General features: G+C 38.4%; 1 protein-coding gene across 1 annotated transcript in view; it reads right to left on the bottom strand.

Annotated features, from left to right (window-relative positions):
* MTHFD1L (methylenetetrahydrofolate dehydrogenase (NADP+ dependent) 1 like) overlaps window positions 1–17,894 on the bottom strand; it is a 135,980-nt gene that overhangs the window by 43,242 nt on the left and 74,844 nt on the right. Inside the window, exons 21-24 of the mRNA XM_065732137.1 lie at window positions 14,379–14,518; window positions 12,754–12,795; window positions 11,737–11,837; window positions 11,152–11,329 (exon numbers count right to left, since the gene is read on the bottom strand). Coding sequence (XP_065588209.1) covers window positions 11,152–11,329; window positions 11,737–11,837; window positions 12,754–12,795; window positions 14,379–14,518 — 461 coding nt within the window. The remainder of the gene's footprint in view (window positions 1–11,151; window positions 11,330–11,736; window positions 11,838–12,753; window positions 12,796–14,378; window positions 14,519–17,894) is intronic.

Here is a 17,894-nt window from a genome sequence, read left to right as displayed (position 1 = left end):
TAGACAAAGAGATATCATTTGGGGATGAGGACGTGGTAATCTCAAGGAAGCAACACGCAAAAGGCACCAGAATAGAAATGAAGCATTCAATTTTATACCAGCACAGGCAAGTAATTGTGTTGTGAATAACAAACAAGCTAGTGCATTTATGGGAAGTTCCACAGTTAATAATATTTTTGCAAAGCCTATCTAGAATAAATGGTTATTCTGCAAAGATGCACCAGTTAGATGGCCTCTATTAGACTGAACTTTTTGTATTTCTGATTAAACTTTAGAAAAATGAAAGTTTAAAATAGTCTGCCTTTACATGAATAAAGAGGTCCAGTAATAGAGACATCACAAACAATAAACTTGCCAGGCTTAAATATAGCCTAAATATACAAACATCTTAAATATATGACTGCTAAGGGCTACTAAGGCTTAAATAAAATCTCTCCATCACATAAGAAATTTCAAAATGTGCTTTTAAAGACATGCCACAAGACACCTTCTGAACATACTGACTATATAATTATTGCACCTTAAATGGATGGAATGATGTCATGTTCCCGACTTCAGGATTTTTAAATGAATCCAAGTAGAGTAATAAAATCTAATGAGGACTGGAGATAACGCATTATGAATACTCTGGATATAATTCCTGGCAGCATAAAGCTGAGTGGAATAACTCAGTGACATGGGTAGCCATCAAGACTAAACTTCCTTCAACACGGTTAAGTATGTTCATGCCCTCTGCAGTCTAGAATGCAGGGGAAGAAATGCAGAACATATCTTTTAAACCTGCCATATGAGTGCTGTTTGCTGGCAGGGAAGAACTAACAGCAACAGCAAAAGCAAAGGCAAGAGGAATTCCCCTCCCTGTTGTCATTAGGTCAACATAAAAACTAACAGTTTTTCACTTAAATCTCACAGAATTCACTGAGATGGAAAGGTTCATTTAGATTCAATTTGCATTTGCCTCAAAATATTTCAAAGTAATTTGACAGCAGTATAATTACTATGCTCTCCTTTCAGGAACCATAGCTGCAGTTTCCAAACAGACTGCAGCAGGGTTCTGGCTAACATCACAACAGACTGCTTCAATGAAGGTGGTGGCACTCTGTCTCACAGAATGTGCTATGCATTATGCATGATTAAGTCTAAGCTGGACAGTGGGACTGTTTTCTACAGTTTTGTTGTTATAGTTTTTTAATAAATATGCATAATTTTGGATACTTTTCAGTATTTCAAATTCTGCAAATTTAACCTAGAAAGAATCACCAGTTGGGAAACAGATGCAAGAATGTAAGCATGAAACAAAATATCTGAAACTGCCACATGTTTTTGCAAGGTATGCATATACAAGAGGATGAAGCAATGCAAATGATGTTATGAAAGAATTTGAGCCTATTTAGCTTCACAGCATATGTAGATGAGCCTTGGCTGAGCACAGTCCAGACAGAAATCAGCAGGGAGGCACAGCTGCTCTATACACATTAACACAGTCCGTGCATGTACACAGTGTTAGACATGCTTCCTTCCTGAAGTTACAGGAGTAAGCAGAGAAGTAAGCTATGCTGTGTTAAGGATCCACCTGTTTCCTATTATTTAGTGGGATTTTTAAGAGATCATCTATTTAGATTCACAGTGTAATAGCATTTCAATCTAAAAAATTTCCTGTATTTCAGTTAGCAAGCAATATTGTTGGGTAATTTCACTTAACTTAAAGAAGTGATTTTTCCAGACAAGCCATGTGATAATTTATATGAGAAAAAAATTCATTTCAGTTGAAAATGACACTGGCATTTACTAGAAAAGAAGCCTTAGTAATTGACATGGCAGAAGTCTGGATGTTTACAGGACACGCATATAAACAATTCTAAGTTGTTCTTATCTCATCTTTAAGGGTAAGTTTAGGGTTAGGTTTTCAACAACTGTTGATTAATCACAATTGAAATACTTTTACTGATGGGAACAGAGATCCACCCTATGTAACAATGCTTCATAGTGCTAACTTGTATGGAAAATTGTTTAGTTGGACTCAAAGGGGCTGAAAAATAATTTAGTGCCTAAATCATTATTTTAAGCAGCATTTCTGCTCCAACAGATACCAGACTGCTCTGAAAACTCTTATGAGCTACCTATTCATAACATGAACACCTTGGTCAAATATCTGCCAGCAGAAGCCATGCATCTCAAGCATTTAGAAAAAATGTCTTACTGCATCTCTCATAGATTTCTTCTGATAATTTTCTGCAATAGGCTAGGATGTTCCTGAACTAGTTGCTCATTCAACAACTAGTTGTTCGGTCAGATTGTGGAGTCTCCTTTCTTGGAGATCTTCAAAATTCATGTGAACGTGGTTGTGGGCAGCCTGTTCTAGATGGGGTTGATCAGATGACCACCAGAGGTGACTTCCAACCTCAACCAGTTTGTGTTTCAGTGACTACCACCCTCAAACAACAACGAAACATCCTCAGCTGCGCTGATGCAACTGCTCGGGAATACTCAACAGATGATCTCAATGAAAGAAGAATGAAAAGTCTGACCTCGATGGTGCGTGTAGAACTGCATCCTTAAAAACACCAACTTAGCTCTACAGCCCTTCTGCTGACTGGACAGCTATGATGACAATGATATTTATAAAATGTGCAGACAATGGAAGTGTCAAAAGTACATAAGATTTAAGATCAGCAATAAAAGCTGTCCTTTTCTCATTTCCCTTAAGGAAGGTTGTGAATATTTTGCAACTAAGCATATTTAAGCAGAGAACAGGTGATAGCTACACAACAGACAACATGAATTTAAAGAAAACTCGACTTTTATAGGTAGCAACTATGCATCAAAATTAACAATGATGGAATTAGAGCACCTTCAGAGAATTCCTTTCAAATTCAATTTTATCTTCTCAGGAAAATGGCAGCACGAAATGCTTGAGGTAAATTTATAAGAACTAAGAAGGTGCTACATGGTCACATCATACAAGTATCTGCTAATGGTTAAGTAGTTTTGGTGTTGCTCTGAGCAATAACTGAGCATCCCAGCTCTGCTAAAGGCAATGTACATTTCTGAAATCTCACACATATAGAGCTACCAAAGCCACATGCTCCCTATGAGGCAAGCACAATAATGCATGCTGTTGAGGTTGCCAAGCATCCACACCAGTAATAGGATTATCTCTTTGACTAAAGCTTAAAAAGCGCCAGCCACAGCACCTGTGTTGTGGTATAGTTCATTATTTGTCAGAGAACAATCAAACCAAGAAATCAACAGTAATAAAGAGTGGAGCATGTCATTCTAAAGACTGAATTGACTATCCAAGATTAAATCACACCAGTGTCATCATTCAGCCTACTACTTCCAGGTCATACCCTTAAGAAGGAATGTTAGTACATTGGTGCTGTTTATTAGAGTATGTTCTTTCTTCCAGTATTGTCAACAGCATACTTCATTCTACAAGGTACTATAATAGAGCTTTCATTCTTATTTGCTTTTTCTAACATTTCTTTCATCCTTCATCTCTTCTCCTAGCTATAACAGCAGACTGCGAATTATCATTTTTCCATGTTGAGTTTGATGAGGATTTCCAGGGACATTAGAACAAATTGCACAGCCCCTCCTTGCTCCTTACAATCACCCTTGTGCCAGTGCAACCTAGAGGGCAGCACAACTGTAGCTGCACACAGTAGAGAAAGCAATCCAGGCTAAAATATAACCCAGGAAAACAAAATACACTTAAATCAGTTCACAGAACTAGTTTACCATAGAGACAAAGCCACTATAAAGCAGAGTACAGAAATGGCTAAAATGCTCTGGACAACTGACTTCTTGCTGTTTGGCTACTGGAGAAAGGAGCTCATCTTTTTAACTCCCCATACGCTAATTTCAGAGACTGCTAAAAACAACCTCTGGTCCTTCCTTCCTTCTGCATTAAATACTCTTCCCTCCCCCCCCCCACCCCCCAAAAAAAAAAAAAAAAAAAGGTTAAAATGGTTTAAAACTCTAGGCAGTGGCACTTTATTTATTTTTTAATATATATTTCAAAGAATGCATTCCCTGAAAGCAATAATAAGCAAGAACCAATGGTTGACTAAGTGAAATAGTATGCAGACATCCCTCATTCCTCTTCTTGGGAATACTGCCAAATGAAAACATATGATGGGAGTACGGCTGAAGGTGCTGTGTGGGGTGACAGAGCGCAGTGCTAAAACAATAGCTGACTCTGCACATTCAAACTCCTACTTCTAGCTTTTCCCTTGGATAAAATAAAAACACATTTATTAAAGTATCTGTATATTCTGGTTCCAGAAGACCTGTGGCTGACAGAAGGACTCCCAAGTCTTTAGCAGTCCTCTTCCCTTGTTGGCACGTGACAAGGTTTTGTTTTTTAATTTGCAAAAAAAGCATATTCAGTCAAGTTAAATGGTTTGTGAATCAACACCTAAGCCTGTGGCCTCAGAGATTTATTTTCCAACTTTGAAATCCCAGCTGTGCCTAAGAAAGTTGCTTCATGCAAAGAATAGGAAAATAATAAAAAAAATACAAAAATGCTGTTAAGAGCCTACACACACCAATAAGACGGTGTGAAACAAGGATAGTTTCCAATCTCAGAACATTTAATTCAGTGGAAAAAAAGTGCCCAGAGCCCATCAAAATTTTTTATATGGGAGTGGGAGGAGAGGCTGGTATAGCCCTGTGGAATTCCTCTTTATTGTGGCTTTGTTGCTAAATAGTTTGCTAGCAGTGGGTTGGGGGAAATAGTTTAAGGACTAGCATACCCTGGAGGGCAGCACAGTCTACATTTCAAGATGAGAAATGATCTTCATTGGTTATTAGAAGAAGTTTCAGTGAGGAGCATGTATAATTTTATTTATCCCCACTCTAGCAGTATTTAAGAACCTTCAGTTTTGTCCATCTGAGACAAAAGAACAGAGGTATGTCGAGCCTGTGCAATAGCAGACACACAATGGATGGATTCCATGGCTTAGATATCAGTGGACAGAGAAGAAAATAATTCCCCCTCCACTTAATTGTATTGTAATTGAAAAGACAACCAGTCTGCAAACAGAGACAAATGCTCTGCTGTAGATCTTTTCTCTGGAGCTCAGTGTCCTCAAACCAAAGCCCTTCAAACCCTTCTTGACTCCGCCCTCCTCTTCAAACCACTGTCCTTCCCAAGTACATGCATCACAACTCATTCTTGTTATGTTATTCAAGCCCATTGGTGGTAGTTTGGAGATAAGCTAATGCTGTTCTCAGTTTCCCTTGTTTTGATGCTACCTTTGGCCCAATGTAACTGACCCATCATCTCCGTCAGCTGAAGCTACAACTGAAAGAAATAAGCCCACACAGTTTTGCCACAGTGCAACAGAGGCAGGCAAAACTGTGGTGTTGAAACGATCAAGATTTGTTTTTATTGCTGTTTCCAGTACAGGAAGAGAAATACCAGTACTGAAGTTGCTAACTGCTTAAATTCCTCTCCCAGAAGTGCTACTCAGTCTCATTCCTCACAGACAGACCCAAGATGATAGAGATCTCCTTTGTTCAGTAGCCTGGCCAGGCAATTCACTGCACTCAGCCAAAAGATTTGTGTTATCAACTTCCACAGAATAATCCAGTAATATTTTCACCTGTCATGATATAGAGGTCACTTCTAAAGTAATGCCTCCTATATATTTCCATAGGAATTACAACAAAGAGCATAATGACATTGTTTGATGGACCAAATTCTCAGATAGGAAACACTATTTTTCAACATAGTCACTGCCATTAGCTATGCATTTTCACCAGCCTGCATGCTACACTTGTAAACATCTGTACCAGCAGAGGTGACCACTTCTGCTGTTGCCATTGCTGGAATGCAGCAACAATTCTCAAAGCGCTCACATCCACTGCTTGGTCTCCATCAGAGTTCAGCAAGTATTGATGAATGCCAGTGGGTGCCATTTTTTTTTTTCCCCACAAGGGGCAATTCAGTTCCACACCTTTGCTTCATGCGCAATTTCATGTCAGATGCAATTTGTCAGACTACCCTTCTGCTGCCATTTGCCTCACAGAAAAACATGCAGTGGTATACTTGGTGGAAGATTCAACCTCTATTGCCATACCAACCAAACAGCCACATCATGGGGCAACATAGTAAAATAGGAGGCATTACTTTTGGAGCAGCATTTGTATTAAGGAAGAGCACTGGCAAAAACAGATGTCATCTTGGAATGGATGTCACCAACTTGGAAGACTGGAAGAAACCCTTCTCTTCCTTCTCTTTTGTGACCTTTATGATTTTTAATTTAGTTTTCAATGCAGCATATGTGCGGTGACTTGAGGCTCTTAAATAATATCTGCCGTTTACCATGTCAGTCCTTTAAAAGCACAGTGCCAACCCACTGACTAGCCAGATTTACTGATCCTGCCTTCCTTCAGACCTGTGTTTCTTACCGCCCTGGTTGAGAAGGCCTCTGCAGTCATGGGAGAGTTCAGCGCAAAGAAAACAAAAGAGGCTCCAGGCATTCCCCTTCCAAAAGGGTAGAAATGTCAATGTGCTGCATAGTGAAAGAAGGCAGGTTCCTTACCTGTCATGTATCAGCAAGGAATATAGCTCAAAATACAGCCCTCCCTACTTTGCTGTCACCTCCCCTCCCCACAATAGCTCTGAACCCAGAGAAATTTGGGAATAGGATGTATACGTTTCCATCATTTTCTATCCTTGCCCTGGTTATCTAAACTTATTTCTAATGAGTCAGACAATTTTATTTCAAATAACAGCTTTCTGCTGCAACTTAAAGACCCATACTTAAAGAAAAGTGACCCCCGAAAAGAAGTCAAGAGTGATAAGAGAGTTGATAATTTGATATTTTCCATATATAAGAAGAATATATGTTTATGTTTTTTAGAAACACAGATTATCTCATAGAGAATTCAAGAGGCCTTTAAAATAAACCCATCCTCCAAACATTCAAGAGAAACACTCAGTAAGAAACCAATTCAACAATAAAATAAGAGGGAACAGTTTGCACAAGGGGAAAAATCCGTATTAAAATCACACACTGCTACAGTGCTTATTACAACTACTACTGCTAATAATCATTTTAACGTTATAAATTCAGAAGCCTACCAAATAAAACATCTCATCCTTGCTCCTGAACACCCTCCCCCCCACACACACACAGTGAGTCCTAGTGTTGCAAAGATCTCACAGCATATTTGTTTATGCCCTTATATTTCTGAAGTGACAACAGAGTTAGTTACTTGTCAGATGTTGCTTCTTGTATTTGATACAGTTATACATCTGCACTCCCAAAACCATATATGAAGTCATTTTCACATTGTCCTCAAAATATGCTTGAGGCTTCTTCTGTTCTCATTTCAACTCCTAAAAAATATTTCTTTATCTATTACTAAATCTCAAACAAACTTTTGCTAAAATCGAAAATATTTTAAAACAGAAAATCATCAGCTAATAGGGTAAAAACAAAAGTTTGTCTGCTTAGAGAAAGAAAGAAAGAAAATATTATAAGTAATCTAAAAGTGGGATTACACAACACCCTGTCACATAGAGATACTGGCCCTGGTCACAATTCCCATCGCTCAGCAACAACTAAAACATTGGTGTGCTATTAATGCTGTCCTGGCTTAAACCATGACATTGACTGAAATGCTCTGAGAAATATAACCATACCAGCACAGTCCTCTGATAAGGATAGAATGCTATGATGCTCAACAGGACCACTCAGTTGAGCCTGAGTCCTGAGTCAATACAACTGTGTTATGTCCACTGTCCAAAACTGCTCATTCAGCACATGTCTGGGTATTGCTGGAGAACAGTGTGAATGTATGAATGTATCTCAGGGACTCGGGAAATAAAAAATCCTCTTTTTTTTTTTTAACCAGTATTTGATGAATACAGAAAAGATGTTCTTACATGATATATACATACTTAGGAACTCATTTCAGCCTTTATTTTCAGATACATTTGGAAATTACACAAAACACTACAAATAGTTACACATCATATTGGAGAAAAGCCATAGAGAGCTCAGTTGACCTGGACAACTCTGTAATTAGAAGCCAGATTGAGTACCAGAAATATAGCTTGCTGCAAACATCAATCTGACTAGTAAAAACAATTCTACATATAGGGGAGCTGGGTTTTGTTTCTAAATATTCAGGGTAATGCCTTCTTCAAAATGCTGAATGAATCTATCACAGCATTTATCTTTTCCAACTGTGGTTTGTGCTGCAGGGATTTGTTCTAATTATAGCTAAAGGACATGATGGAGACGTGGATTAAAGGGAAGACTAGAGTAATCTTGTAAAGACAGAGATATGAATGAAGTAGTAGTGGTCTTATACAGAACATTTCCCCCTTTGACATTCCACAAGGGAAAGGAGAAAACTGCAAGCCTCATCAAAACCAGAGGCAACCAAGTCCTGAAAGTATTCAAGTAACTGGACAAATGCAGCAATTGCTGGAAAGACAAGGAACAGAATTATGTGCTTGCACACCCTTTTAGGCACAATGATGAGGGAAAAAAAACATCTGAACCCCATCTTACAAGCTCTTCTGTTTCTTCACCTTTCTGTCATAGGTACCCCTTCGAACAGTAGAATTCAGTCCTCAAAATTGCAACATCAAAAAAGCCTATTACACCCATAACTAATATCTGTGCAGGCTGGTGTGGAAGAGGCAATTTCTTTCATGTCTCTGTGAGCACAGTGTGTAAATGACCTACCTTAGCACTGCTATTTCACTCCCATGCCTTCAATTGCTTCAGTCCCCATCCTCTGCCCAGTAAGAATGAAACAGAAGCCCAAACTTTAACTTTTACTGTTTTTGTTGGCCTCAATTTAGCCTTTTACAGTATTTTAAGATTTTTATATGTTTTTATAAAATCCATTCAACATATTTTTGAGGCTTATAATATCTGTGTTATGTGATTTTAAGGTAAAGTAAAGATGTGAATCGTTCCCTCTGTACTACAATCACTCTGCTTATGCAACATAGCACAAGGTGATGTGCCTGGGAAAGACATTAAAGTAGAAATGAATCTCACTTTATTCCTTCACAGAGCTGTGACCAGCCCTGCCAATCAGTTCTACTCATTCATACCACAAGGTTCTTAGCTGCACAGAATATAGGAGCTTAAATATGGAATTCATCAAATGCTAATGTGCTATCTCTGTAACTCAAGTGTCCTCTGGGGAAAAGTATTATATGTATTTCTGAAATATACTTTATAAAGGTATATTATATATATTTATATATATACACAGACTTTTAAAAAAGTATATATATCTATATGTGTGTATGTATAAAATTATTATTCAAAGACCATAAAATTATATTCTTTGTTTCCAGTGCATCTCATCAGGAACAAACTCAGAAAGGCAGATACATCATACAGTTTGGCTGTAAGAATGCTCCATGGGCAAAAAGCCCTGAATAGATGCCACAGCACTTAAAATCCCAAGTTACTCTCATTGATTCTATGAAGGCAGTGTGTAACACTAATAGGAGTTGTCTGGATTACTGACACTTGTGAAAATAGTGGGGAATGCGAAGAGAAGAAATAAAATGGGTGCAACAGATATGAGGTACATATCAGGGAGGAGACAGACTGAAAAGCAGGGCATATCTACCTCTGGCTGAACTTTTTTTCTGGCTAGTAGAATCAAAACAGAAACTTTCAGCCATTTAAAAAGAATGAAGCAGAGGTTCTGCTGTTAAAACATAGCACTCAAAATTTTCCTAAAAAAAAATAAGTAGCTCTGACAGCTGGGGCATAGGACCTGAAATTTGACAAGAACTTCCTTGGTGCCAGAGAAATCTATTTTGCTACCCACATTTGAAACAACCCATATTTGGAAGGTATCTAAGAAACTGGTTGTGCAAATTCCCAGGTCCCTCCACGCACTCTGCCTGCATGGTGGTAATCCGTGCAGCAGAGCTACTAGGGGTCCAGGCAGTCCTTCCTTGCACATTGCTCCTCCTGACAGGTTTGCCTTGTTGTGATGTTACTTTGCAGAGGACTGCAATAATGAAGGTTCCAAGACATGGATAGAGGGTCATCTCCATCAGACACGGAACTGAAACTTGGACCATGCTATGCTTTCTGAGGTTATCTAACAGCTACACATGTTAAACACAAAGCCCAGGCAAGGATCAGAAGAATAATCAATGATAGGTGGAACCCTAGTGATGTAATTAGTGAGAAAACCTAATCAGTGAGAATTAGAGCACCCTGAATCAATTGTTTCCTAAGATCAGTCAAAGGGTAGGATATGCCACTATTGTCCCTGGGGAGAAGCCAACACAAAGGAGTCAATGGGAAGACTTTTTCCTCAGAAAACTTCACAAACTAAAGGGGTGACAGAAGTACAGGATTCATTATGGGACGCAGCAAGAGTAGCACTTTGGGACCAAATAAAATTTAAACAAAAAAATTAGAATTAATAAATATGAGATTTTGAAGGGGAGAACAGGAACAGAGCTGTGTGTGCCAGCAGCTGGCAGATCTGCAAACCCCAGGGCCTCCTGGGTGCTGATGGCAGCAACAGAAGAAGGGTATGAGCAAGGGCTACATCTGGACAGGCTGAGGGCCCAGTGCCAACAGTGAGAGTGACCCATGGTGGAATTGTATTGCTCCAGTAGGCTCCAGCCCTGACTAGAATGATCAAGCTGCTCTGGTTGTCCATCTGAGTGCTGTGTGCATGCAGGTGGGTGCTGGTGAAAACAGTTCTGTGTTAGACTCTGTGCCTGGACAGATGTGTAGTGCACAGATGATATAACATCTCTTACCAGGTGTCAATTGCTCCAGAGAGTCAGAAATCATTGCACTGTCTCACAGGTGATTGGCAGGAAAATTATCACGAGATCTTTGTGAAGTCTCCCACAATAGTTGTGGAAGTTCTACCTACAGATATATTTTTATGCTAACTATAAACTTATCAAAATATGATTTAACACACTAAGTAATAAGCACTACAAATATTCTCCTCTACGGATCAGATAAGCAGTAGATTGTTCATTCTCTGCAGTCTTTGTGATTTTAAGCCACAGCTAAGACAAGCCTCTTTCCAAGTATGCTAGAAAGCTTTGTTGCAACGTTCTTGTTTCAAATCCAATATCAATGCATCATGTATTCATTAAAATAATAATAAAAAAAACTTTACCTCTAAGCTGTAGAGATATTTGAAACTGCTTTTCTGATTGGCTGCTTTTTCCACAGCTTGAGCTAATTTTACTGCTCCTCTACCACCATCCGACCAGTGATTGCAGGGTACAGCATCAAATGCTCCAGACTGCTTTGCAATCTTACACACCAGATCAACCTCAGCAGGAGAGTCAGTTCTGCCAACCAAACAGTTATGTTTTGTTTAATTACTTCTATTTTATAACCTTTTACAACAGCCTTACACTATATCAGCAGTTGTATAGCAAAATTTTATGTAAGTTTACATATACAGAGCACACTTACAATATAAAGCATATGAATTCACATTTCAAGAACACTTTTTAAAATCACTCTAACTGATTAACATGAATATTTATATCTCCATACATTATATACATTTTGTCATTTTAAGCCTTAAGAACAATCTAAGGATTCAAAGGATATTCATGATGGAAATTAATAATAATAATTCTTCAGTGGTTACTTTTCTTCCTGCCAAAGCTTCTTCATTCACAAATCAGAAAAACAGTGTGAAATTTGATCTGTGGGGATTTACTCACAAGAGTAATGAAAGAATACTTACTTGAAGACATTTAGGGCAACCACAACAGGAACCCCAAATAGTTGAGTAATTTGGATCTGTTTCTGAAGATTACAGCAGCCATCAGCAACCAGTTGGAGGTTCTACACAATTAAATACAAAGTAGTGGAAATGGTCAGATAGATCAAGCCAGCTCCAGCCAAAGAATTTTCCATAAATTAAACTGAACATGAACAGTGCTGATCATGACAATTGTGGGGAAGTAAATGCTTCCAGACAAAATAGTTAGGTACTTATTCTTATTTAGATTAATAAACATCAGAACTATTTAAGTGACTACACAGCAGCTAAAATTTGTACGATTGCATTTTTTTTTCCTAGGACATGAGAAGACAGAGCAATTCATGACTGTTGATACAAATGATACCAAAAAGCAGTCTGTGAGCAAGTTCACATAGGCCTATTTCTTTTCCCCTTCTACTCTGACCAAAGACTTCCCTGAAGGAGATTCCTAGAAGCACCATGGACAATCGCGTTGCCAAAACTGGTCACAAGGGTGGAGATGTTGAAATACCAGAGGACAACAAAGAGATAAAGAAAACAAACCTGAAGAATCCACTTTTGTTTGAAGAGTGACCTCCAAGGTCATATTAAACCTGCTGTTTAATGAACATGCTAAGCTGCCATGAATTTCAGGGAGTGTCTTTGACCCCTGTGCCAGTTGGCACTTGTACCTCCATGAATGCCAGAAATGCTTAAGGCTATATGATGAAGAGTTGATCAGAAAATTGAATCTGAAAACTTAATGGTCTTGGAAAATTTTCTGAAAAGTTGTATTTCAGCTGGTTCAGTTCCTCAGTACAATCTACCATGCAGTGACACACACAGCACACACAAGAGGAATAACACCACGTGTGTGGGGGAAGTTTAGATATCTTTAGTTGCTGGCAATGCCCATTAAAGGTATTTATTGAATGTTAATAGTAGAGCATGCTATTGCCAAACCTGAGGTTGCACACCACCCAGCTTCTCCAAAAACTTTATAAAAGCTCCTCTTACCTCTTCTGTGTATTCTTTCTTCAGAGGGGCACCAGCAGTTACCTGGAATGGTAATTGAAGTCATCTTAGATATAATAAAACATTGTAACTTAAACAGTCAGAAGTGCACTTTTGCTTATTTTCTATACCACCTGGAAGTACAAACATTACACAAATGTCATAGTTTGACTGCAACCTCTATTTTAATAAAAGTTACACTGATACAATGAGAGTAGCAAAACTCCCTGTTGTGTCTAAGCAGCAAGACTCAGCAACTAGTTGCAGAAGATTTGTTAGAGAACATAATGAACCCTGTTCTACATGCTTAATAATTCACCAGCAATGCAAAGACGATGGAAAGCAGCATCTAACAGCTGGCTAAAGGAATAACAAACATGGACAATCTGAAGAGGAACATCATCTCTGAGTGTGCTGTAATTACTGACGCTAGCAAGACATTGCATGTAAGTAACTTATTTTGCTGAAAAGTAAAAGGTATACAGATACAGAGTATGAGTGGAGCCAAATAAATTGGACTTCACCACTTTTGTTCCAGGCATTGGTCTTGATCCACTTTACAGTTAAGCTCCTGTTAAAGTATCTGTCACTCTGGGTGCCTCTATGATGCATTACGTAACCTCTAAAGATACAGTTCAAAATTAGAGATCACTAAAAAGTCATCTAAGTAAAGTATTTGCCAAACTGAACGATAAAGCACAAGAAATGCTCCCCCAAGTATAAAATCAAGAAAAAATACTTAAATATTTATTTTAAAATAAAATTTGCATTAGAAGTAAGTGGTCTAAAATAATAGGAAGCTATATAGTTATGTCAACTTTAAAAACTGAAAAAGGAAAAGCTCTATTCTATAAGAGCATTTGCTATAAGAAAGACGACAGTCCACAGTTCTGTAACTGGGAAGGTAGTTGTAGTATTTTTACTCAGTAAGATTGTTTTCCTAGAAGCATCACCCTCTTGCATGCTGCTGAGCAGAACAGTATTTTCAAGAGTTTAGCGTCTGTCTGTTTGGCTAGCAGAGTTCATTTTAATTGTAAGACCTAGGAGTACTTCTAGAGCCAGTAATCTATACAAGTGTCTCTTTGGCTTAAAGAGCAAAAATTGATACACTGGTGACTTTGGGCACACTGGGAGAACACTTGTACACACTTGCTTCAGTTACAGCATCCTTTGAGCAGATAAAAGGATAGAATGAGTTCCCATGATTGCAGTAAAAGAAATCTCAAAACCTTCATTAACAACATTCCCTACTTCCGTTCACATACTGCAGACTGAACTCTCTTCCTTATTCCTCCTCAGCTGCCAACCTTCCATCTTGTAACTACTTCAGTGCACTTAGAAATGCTATATCATTGTGCAAGGAAAAGAAAATATATGCATTTTATTCCTTTTTTTCCCCCTCCATACAACCAAACTTCTAGCTTTTCAGATGTAGTACATCTTCAGAACTTTCATTCCTTCTCTTTTATTTACGCCTTTCAAGGAAACAACTATATGACAAGCTAACTTGGAGACTATATCTAAATAGATCTCCACAAACTATCCCCTTATTTTTTAAAATCAAGATATTTCACATATTTCAAGCCTTATCAATGATTTTGTCTTCAAAGAAGGGTGCAAAAACTTACATTTGGCCCACCTCCATGCATCTTCAAAGCCCTCACTGTAGCAACAAGTACAACCACACTGGGAACCAAGCCAGAGGCTCTGCATTTGATGTTGAAGAATTTCTCCATCCCAATGTCAGCACCAAAGCCAGCTTCAGTTACTGTTAAACATTAAAAACAAAACGAAACCACACATAAAACATGCTTTTGGTTAAACATTGTATCATAATGTAGAAGTATTCCTCCAGTGCTTTTAACTATACACCAGTATTCATTTTTGGATAAACTTTCAAATAGAGCTCTATTTACATTACTGAGTCTGATTATTTCTGAGATGAGAATAGTTCTTTATATCTCTTATTCTTGATATGCGCAATATGCCATCAAAAGTAGTCACATGGGGCAAAAAATACAAGCAATCTAATTTAGTTTGAATCAAAATCTTTCACAAAATATCTAGTTCACCAAAGCAGCTATTTCTGTATAATTAGATTTATTTAAAATGTTTGAAAATTCATACATTTGACTTCCTTACACTATTCTATTCTATTACTATATTCTATCTATTACTATTTCTTCTCCATTGATTTCCCTGAAAATATGCTTCCAACCCCAATGAATGGACCTAAATTCCACTGGATTTGCTGAACTTTTGGTCATCTCTTTCTTTAGTGGAATGGATGTTTAATTATAAACACAAACCAGCATCTACAGTCATGTCTCAGTCTTGGAGACATTATTAAAATGTGAATTCTCTAATAGGACTTTGCAATAATGAGCTGCCAGATGTTAATTTAGTATGACAGGAAAAAAATCTGTGCAGAATTAGGATATGCCAAGCAAAGTATTTTTTAGTAGAAACAGAGATAAAAGAGAAGATAATCTGCATTAAATGACAGCCTCTTCAGAGCAAATTTACTCTGGTTTCTCAAATACCAATTACTTCAATTGGCTCTTTTGAGATCCAAAAAAGTTGTTCTTATTAGGAAAATGTAAGCATACAGCAATTCAGAAATTCAAGGAATTAGATTTCCTATTGCCTGAAAATTTTCCAAGTGTAACCATTTCCCACTAGGACACTGAGGAGATGAGATCAAAGCATGCATCTAGAAGGTGTGATGGGGCTTTCTAACAATCAGGCCAGGGTGGTAAAGTAGTGTGCTCCAGAGGCTCTTGGACCTGACTCCAAACAGAGCCACTAATGTGTCCTCATAAACCTAAACCCCAGCCAGCCTGCAAAACTCAGTTAATTCTCTTCAGCCTCTCCCCCTTTTTTACTTAACTCACTCCAGCAGTTTGGACTCTCATGCTTTGAAGGGAATCACAAGGAACTGCCTGAACAAAGGACTGGAAGCTTTCAGCAGGCCACAGAGGAGGAGGAGCAGCTTCCAAATCAGTAGTGCTGCTGTGGAAGAAAGTCTCTGCTGGTAGCTGATGGGCTTTTCTAAGTCCCAGCCTTAGCACATTTGTCCTCACATCACCAGCCCTTTCCAGCCCTTTGCTTGGCACAGGCTGAAACAAGGGCCTGCACAGCTCTGTTCCGAGGAAGCAAGAGCCAGAGAGCAGGGCAGTGGGCATGGGGGAAGCAGGAAACTTCTGAGACAGTAAGACAGCAAGTGTCATCATCAATATCCCCCAACATCAGTACTAAGTGTATTATCTTTTTCTGAGTAGCCCTGAAAAAAACAGACACATCAAACAGAAGCAACATCAACAATAACAAAAGGGGTTACACAAACACAATGATTCTCAAGGACAAAGCTAATGTAAGGAGAAGTCCTATTAAAAGCAGAGCCAGTGATCACGCCTACTTTCCAGCAACCTCCATTCTTCTACTCCATTCTCCTACACAGCACAAGGTGATTAATGAGAGCTCTGTCAGGAATATATAAGCACAATCCATCTTTAATATAAACAACAGATAAACTACCAAGTACTTGAGAGAGTGGGAAAATAATTTGTCTCTTACAGATGTTGTCAGCATATACACGCAGCAGCCTCCTAAGATTTCCAAGCAAAGTTTCCAGGGACTTAATCCTTTCCATGACAAGCTTTTCCAAGTGCCAATTTTCCTTAGATTTGGGATTCCCCTTTCCCTCCCTTTCAGAGGGGGAAAAGTAGGCATTGCCAGAATGGCAAATGTAGAACCTTGGGGCTCCAAGGAGGTGCAGATTCCCTTCACACAGACCCAGAAGCTGGGGCAAACACCAAGACACTTACCTGCTTAGCTCTACATATATATCACGATGCTTTCCTTTGATATGGAGGGCAAAATGCAGACTTGCCTAAACTTGATGTACACGAACAACCCAACACTGGAAAAATGAACACTACATGGGTGTTCAGCAAAACCATCAAAACAACTACTGTGAATAAGATTTCTCAATTTGGAGAGAAAAGTCAGTGCTTTCTCAAATGCGAGGAAGGAAACAGGATGCAGTATAAAAGCTGCCTGGATTAAAGCTGCAAAGTCCATTTTATTTCCTCTGAAGAATAGAGAGAAGATGGAGTGATACGCCAAGTTATTACATTTTAAAATCTGTGCTGAAACACTTAATACAATTACTTTCAGATTGTTTCCTGCTTTCAAATTAAAGCAACAATGAAAAACAAATATGGACTGTCAAACTAGTCTACATCCAGGGTTTATGAGATAAAACGGCTAATGATTTTTAATGAAAGAAGAGGCATGCAAAGCAAAACACGTGTTCTTTTGTTCCTGTTATCATTTATTGTATATGATTTTTCAAGATGAGGTAATTACAGTCTGTGTGTGTACTGATTAAGATTTCGGGAACCTCAGCAGAAGCATAAATTTGATAAGTTGTTCTTCATCTAAAGGGAAGTTTATGATGCAACTCCTACTACATGTCTGAACAGGGTTGGTTGCTGTTTTTAATTATTTCATAACTGCCTTTAAGAATGATAGTCTCTTCTATGTACTTCTCAAAATACATCAGACAATTAGGAGCACAGTTATCTCAACAATTGCAATGGTTGAATCAAGTGAAGTGGGTTTGGAGCCCCCACTTCACTCTGGGCAACACATCCCAGTCACCCAAGCATCAGCATTTCACTGCCCTATCTTCTGAAGTCCTCCTAAAGCTCTGCTGTTCAGGCTGCTGTCCTGCAGGACACTTGTCACAGAGATAGAGATGCTGGCATGAATGAATTGCTTGCTTTGATTTCTTCACCACAAGCACAGTAATTGGGATGAAAGAAAAGAGGTAAAAGATTCACCTTCAGCAAGCTCAGAAAAAAAGACAGGTATTTGCAGTTCAGTGCTTGCCTGAAATAGCAATCCCAATGAAAAATAACCAATGAAGGTCAGGGCTGTTAAGGTCTCAAGTCTTGCCTTCTCTTGCAAATCTCCTCCTCGCACTAAGTCTGGACAGTGATCTAAATAGTACTAAAAAATTAATTTCCGAGAATATAATTTTCAGTGTTTACAGCTCCTCAGACCATCTCACTACATGGTCACAAAGTGCATAGGTATCATAACAAACATTAGAATGACAAAAATTAAAATTAGAGGTA

The sequence above is a fragment of the Cyrtonyx montezumae genome, unplaced genomic scaffold, assembly GCF_038088225.1.
Source record: "Cyrtonyx montezumae isolate F1298 unplaced genomic scaffold, pur_monq_1.0 scaffold_0, whole genome shotgun sequence".
NCBI lineage: Eukaryota > Metazoa > Chordata > Aves > Galliformes > Odontophoridae > Cyrtonyx > Cyrtonyx montezumae.
This window is presented reverse-complemented; position numbering and strand designations above follow the sequence as displayed.